At 39.5% G+C, this 5,711-nt stretch overlaps 1 protein-coding gene across 1 annotated transcript; it reads left to right on the top strand.

Moving 5' to 3' along the window:
- Positions 1-1,477: 1,477 nt before the first annotated feature.
- On the top strand, positions 1,478-4,618 carry LOC115955852 (micronuclear linker histone polyprotein). The gene is made up of 4 exons (XM_031074223.1): positions 1,478-1,575; positions 1,742-1,821; positions 2,121-4,034; positions 4,138-4,618. Exons 2-4 carry the CDS (start codon positions 1,768-1,770, stop codon positions 4,201-4,203), a joined length of 2,034 nt encoding a protein of 677 aa, XP_030930083.1. The 5' UTR covers positions 1,478-1,575; positions 1,742-1,767; the 3' UTR covers positions 4,204-4,618.
- Positions 4,619-5,711: the final 1,093 nt, after the last annotated feature.

The raw sequence follows: 5,711 nt of genomic DNA, 5'->3' as shown, positions 1-5,711 counted from the left end.
TGGTTATTTTGTCTTTAAACAATGTGCCATCTAAGCAAAACTTGCATGCAAGTCACACACTATTAATTTCCATCTAACTTAATGGTAAGACTGGGATGGCCATACCTATTGGGTAATGGATATCCAACCCTACCCGATCCAAATGTTCTAGGTAATACCCGGTTCTTCATGGGTATAGCTTAATCGGGTAGAGTATGGATATTACTCGAATTGTTCGAGTAGGGTATGGATATTATCCAAACCTGACCTATATTAAAAAAAAAAAAAAAAAAAAAAAAAAAAAAAAAACCTCTCTCACCAAAACGAAAACCTCAAAAAATAACAAATAAATTAAAATCAAAATTATGCAAAATGAAAAGAAACAAACCTCGCGGTCGAGAGTGGGGTCCAAGCTGATCGAAGATCTGATTTCCCATTCGTCTATATCAACATCTCCGCCTCTAAATGACCAATCAGACTGTTCATCGGCATCATCGTTTTGGTCATCGAGCTCTCTACGAAGCTTTCTTCGCAAAGCTCTTTGGTCTTTCTTAAAGCACTCGTCGAATGTCGAGGAGCACGGCGTGTCTTCACGATTGCGTGTGTCATTAGTATCTCGCCTCCATTCTCGACACTCGACCTCACCATCAATGAGTTACCACGGCGATGATTTCAAGGATGCAAGGGATCCGAAAACCTTTTCGACTCGAGCTCAGAAGCTATCGTCTACGAATTCTTAAGACGCCATTGAAGGAGAAGGAGATTTTTTGAGGTTTTCGTTCGGTGTGTATTGTGTTTTTAAGTAAAATGTTTTGGATTTAAAAAAAAAAAAAAATTAAATGGGTTTCGGGTTTCGAGTAGGGTATGGATATCCTATATTCGGGTAAGATTTGGGTATGGATACTAATTAGTATTGATATTCGGATATCCATGGGAAAACTTTTCGGGTAGGGTATGGGTATACCCAATCCATACCCTACCCATGGCCATTCCTAGGTAAGACTAACATTAGAGTGCAAAGTATAATAAAGATTATAGTTTAGGGTGCAAAGCGTGCATTCGAATAGTTTAGGGAGCAAAATGTAATCTGGTGTATAGTTTAAAGTAGTAAAATGTAATTTTCCCAAATTTAAGTCTCTGTTTTGGTACCCCACTCAAACACATATTTTCAGTTTTTAAATAACATTACACATATTTTTTACACTTTTTTACCTATACGTATTTTCACACACCACACGTATTTTCACACATATTTTCAAATACATATTTTCAATTTTTAAATACATATACCAAACACCCCTAAAATTGTCATTCCTATTTATAGAGAGAATGATTTGGTAGGGCGAACTAAGGTTCGATCCCCCGCAAGCCCGTTGGGAGGAGTTTAAAACCTTAACCCCGGGACCCGCTCCGAAACCGGATTAGTCGGCCCAGTGGGTTCGGATACCGGTTGGGAAACCAAAAAAAAAAAAAAAGAGAATGATTTGTAATTTAGCCAAAAAGATAGACTCCGTATAAAGAGAGACACGTGAACACAAATGGTTTTGTGAAAGGTATAAAACGAAAAGAGAGGTGGGGATCCAAACTCAAAACTAGGTCCGTTCTTAAATCTAAAGAGTGGAGGAGCACTGCCTTCGATTTTATACTCTGCGATTTCCGATTCCCTTAAACCTTCCTTCAATCCCGACTTTTTTTTTTGAATCGTCTAACTCTTAACGCTTTTGGTTTTTCTTTGTTTTATATGTAATTTTGATTGTTGCAGACTTGCAGGTAAGGTAAGTGATCCAGATGGGAAAATCCTCTTCTTCTTCCAAGAAAAAACGCTCCAAGAATTCCTCTCAGGTTTTTACTTTCTCTCTAAATTTATTTATGTTTACGTAAAAACTTTGTTCTTCGATTTTCAGTTTTACCTTTTCGTTGTTTTGAACTGTAAAAGACTAACCTTTATTGAGATGAGTGGATGGATTAAGAATATTGTGGTTAAGTTTTGTTTTTGAGATCCTAATTTATGGGAAAAAGGAAAAAATAAATAAAATTTGTATTTTTGATTTAGTTTATTTGTGTATCTGTTTATGGGTCTTTGAATTTTGTGTTCATAATGGCAACTAATGTATGTATGCACGTGAATGTCACTGGTGTAGGGTCGAACAAGGAAGGGAAGTAAGAGTAGGAGGGTTAAGAAATATAATAAATCCAAGAAGCTTCGCCGCCGTGACGATTCTCTTTCGTCGGAAGAAGATGATTCGAAGATTTCTGTATCAGTTTCATGTTCTAGTTCTGAGGATGATTATAAAAGTAGAAGGGCTCGTTCTCGTACTCGGAAAGATGTGAAAGGTAGCAAGAAGAGGGCTCCAAGGCGCTCTTATAGCTCTGAAAGTGGTGAGGAGAATAAGAAAAGGACTCGAGGGCGTTCTCGTAGGCGTGAGAGTAGCGAGGAGTCTACTCGTGTGAGGAAGAAAATTGGGTCAAAGAGAAAGGAGAGCTCTGAGGTTGGGAGGAAGACCCACAAGAAGAAGAAGCCTAGGAGAGAAGCTAGTGTAAGTTCCATGAGTAGTGGGTTGTGCAGCTGCTCAATGTGTCAGGTCAGGAGTACTAGCAGTCATGAGAGAGAGTTTGAGAGACATAGAGGCCGGTCTGAAAGAAGAGAGAAAGAGAAAAAGAAAGTGGAGAAGGTTAGAAGTGGAACTAAAAGGATTAGATATAGATCAAGGAGTTGTTCTTCATGCAGTCAGAGTATTGAAAGTTACAAATACCCAAATGAGGAGAAAAAGACAGGTGAGAACAATTCGAAGCGTTTGAGATCAGTTATTACAGTAATGGAAGAGGAAAATGAAGACAGGGTGTCAAATAAGGATGAGTATAAAGAGGAGATTGTATATGACAATGATGATTACCCTTCGTGCAGAAGCAATGATAGTAATGATGGGGGATATAAGAGGGAGCTAGATCATCAGTCAAATGTTGCAGCTGCGAAGAAAATGAGGGTAGACAATGAGAAGGGAGAAGAACCTGTAATTTCTAACATCAGAATCTCTGAACTTACAGAAAGTGGCAAGGACATTGAGAATCAATACAATGGATGTAATCCTAGCAGCAGTGGGGTTGGGAGAAATGATGGTGTAAAAGGAAAAGTGGCCGAGGTTTCTGGTCATGCGAATGGTGACAATATGGAATCAATTTTAAGGCAAAGGGCTTTGGAAAATTTAATAAAGTTTCGAGGAGGGCTCCAAACAAATGCAAATACTCCTGCCAGTAAGAAATATAAAAATGATGATGATGTGAAGCAACCATCCACTGCAGAAGCTGAATTGGTTCAAATTAATCTCCCTAAGGAGGATGGTGCTAAAATTGTCGGTACAAATCCCCCCCAGGAGGATGATGCTAAATTGAAAGGTGCAACCAAAGAAGTAAGAGAGATCAGAGTGCCTGCACTGAGGAGAGATGGTGCTAAAATTGTTGGTACAAAGTCCCCCAAGGAGCATGATGCTAAATTGCAAGATGCAACTGGAGGAGTAAGAGAGATCAGAGTGCCTGCACTGAGGAGACTTTCCAACTTTCCTTTACGAAATGACGAAAAGATTCCAGATGGGAAGGATGTGGGCCACAAATCTGGGTCTGCTGAGCAGGAATATCCTTGTGCACCTGATCAGGTGGCTATTGCTGAGAAGCCCCATGAAAATGTCAATTCAGCTGTTGGTCCTGTAATTGCCAGACCAAAGTTGGTTACACCATTAGCAAGGCAAAATTCATTTAAAACTCACTCCACTCTGAAGCAAACACCCACTTCAGGGGAATCTCATCTGGCAAATGTGTCAGTTGCTGGGAAGACTTTAGGTAAGAGTGCCGCTGAACCTGCTCAAACTGTGAGGCCAAGTAGCAATAATAGCGATGAAGACATTAAAAAAGCAAGTGGTTCTGCTGCTCCCAAGTCATCTTCTAGTGGTAATTCCATATTAGCTGAGAATAGTTCAAATAAACCACAAGGAGAGGCTACAGAGGGCTCACAGTTTGAGCAGAAGACAATGACTGTGATGCGGGGTGGTGAATTGGTGCAGGTAGGTTTTTCAATCTAACTTACGTTATTCTTTACTCTCCAAGGAAGTATCCTGTAACTGTACAATTTTTATAGTTTAATAAGGTCTAAATATTTTTGTGCAGGTGAGCTACAAGGTTTACATCCCTAAGAAAGCCTCTGCTTTGGCTAGAAGGCAACTAAAGCGCTGATGTTAGAATCTGCAAATAGGGTGCACTTTCTGAGAGCTTTAAAGCCCCAGGTGATGGTCATCTTGCTTGCTTCAATGAAGAAGGCATCTTGCTGATAAATATATATATATATATATATATATATTGCAGCTTCTGAAGCCTTCATAAGCGAAGAAATTTTTGGTGAAATATTTATTTAATAATCATTAATCAGTTCACTAATGTGCCTCCTGTGGTCATCTTAATGACCCAATGGTAAAGTCTTGTATTGCCAAGTGTGTGGGTTTCAATCTTGATGATGTCGAGCTCCGTAATCATTTTATTAAACTATATTTGTTGTGATCTTTATACGATTGGATGGTTACCTTGGTAGCATCACTGCTTTCTCTTATATAGAGTTCATAGATCTATTAAATCTTCAATTTTAGTTTGTTTTTTTAGGAGTGACTTGAATGAACACATTGTAGATTTGATCTCTCTTTTGAATAAAGTTATTTTACTTATATAGAAGTGTGCAAAAACAGCATATTTTCTTAGAATGAAAACAGCAAGGTTGTTGTTTAGCTCTTTCCAGTAACATGTTAAGTGTTATATATTTGTTGAGCTGTGATTTCTTGTTATCACGTAATCATTCATATCCATGAAGAGTGCGTGATTCTGGTATGAGTGCACCCAGTGCTCCCACCCTGCCTCTTCCACCCCACCCTCTCCCTCAGCCACATCCTTTACAACTCCCACCACCACCACTTCTTTCCTCTTTCCCACAACACCTTCCACTACCTAATGCACAAGCCTTTCCACCATTTGCTACCCCAAATTGTTTCCCCACATCCCACATTATTTCTTCCCTACAAATCCTATCCCTCTCCAACAACCTTGCTATTGGCCAAGTCAATTTGGTCAGTACATACACCGACTCAACCATCCCTACCCATCAAGAACCTTAATCCTCCTATGTTGCAGCCCTTACCTAAACTCAAGTCCCATATTTCACAAGCTAGGTCTTCTCCTTCACCTGGGGGACGTGGGAGTTTTGCTTCTTCTTTTTTTCGTATTGACACAAAGGCCTTCTTCTTGGCTTTTGATGGAGGTTGTATGGATTCTTATTCCATCACTGAAAAACGGGGCAAGCATCATGGTTCTATTCGGGTTGGTAGATTGGGTTTTGATTGGACCATTGCATGCTTGATAGAGTTATGTAGTTGGGATTTTTGCAAGCAACATTTTTTCAAACGGTTTCATGAGAACTATAAAATTTTGGAGTGTTCTAGTAGGTGGAATAAGGGTGTTTTTTTTTTTTTTGGTGGAAATATCTAAGTATCATAATAGGGCAAGACGCGGTTGTTTGCGTGTCCCAAAAGGATTTCATAAGGGTGGCTAGGCTTTTCTTGGAAGGAAGTTGTGTGATATTTTCTTGGGAAAACCAATTCCTAGGCTAGGAAAGGGGGTGGTTGCCGGTGGTCTTGGGTTTGTAAAATCCACCAGTAATCCAAGGAACCACGATTGGAAAGAAATTAATAGGCACGTGA

Source organism: Quercus lobata, chromosome 8, assembly GCF_001633185.2.
Source record: "Quercus lobata isolate SW786 chromosome 8, ValleyOak3.0 Primary Assembly, whole genome shotgun sequence".
In the NCBI taxonomy this organism is placed as follows: domain Eukaryota; kingdom Viridiplantae; phylum Streptophyta; class Magnoliopsida; order Fagales; family Fagaceae; genus Quercus; species Quercus lobata.
The sequence above is the reverse complement of the archived record's forward strand: the minus strand, read 5'-3'. Positions and strand labels throughout refer to the sequence as shown.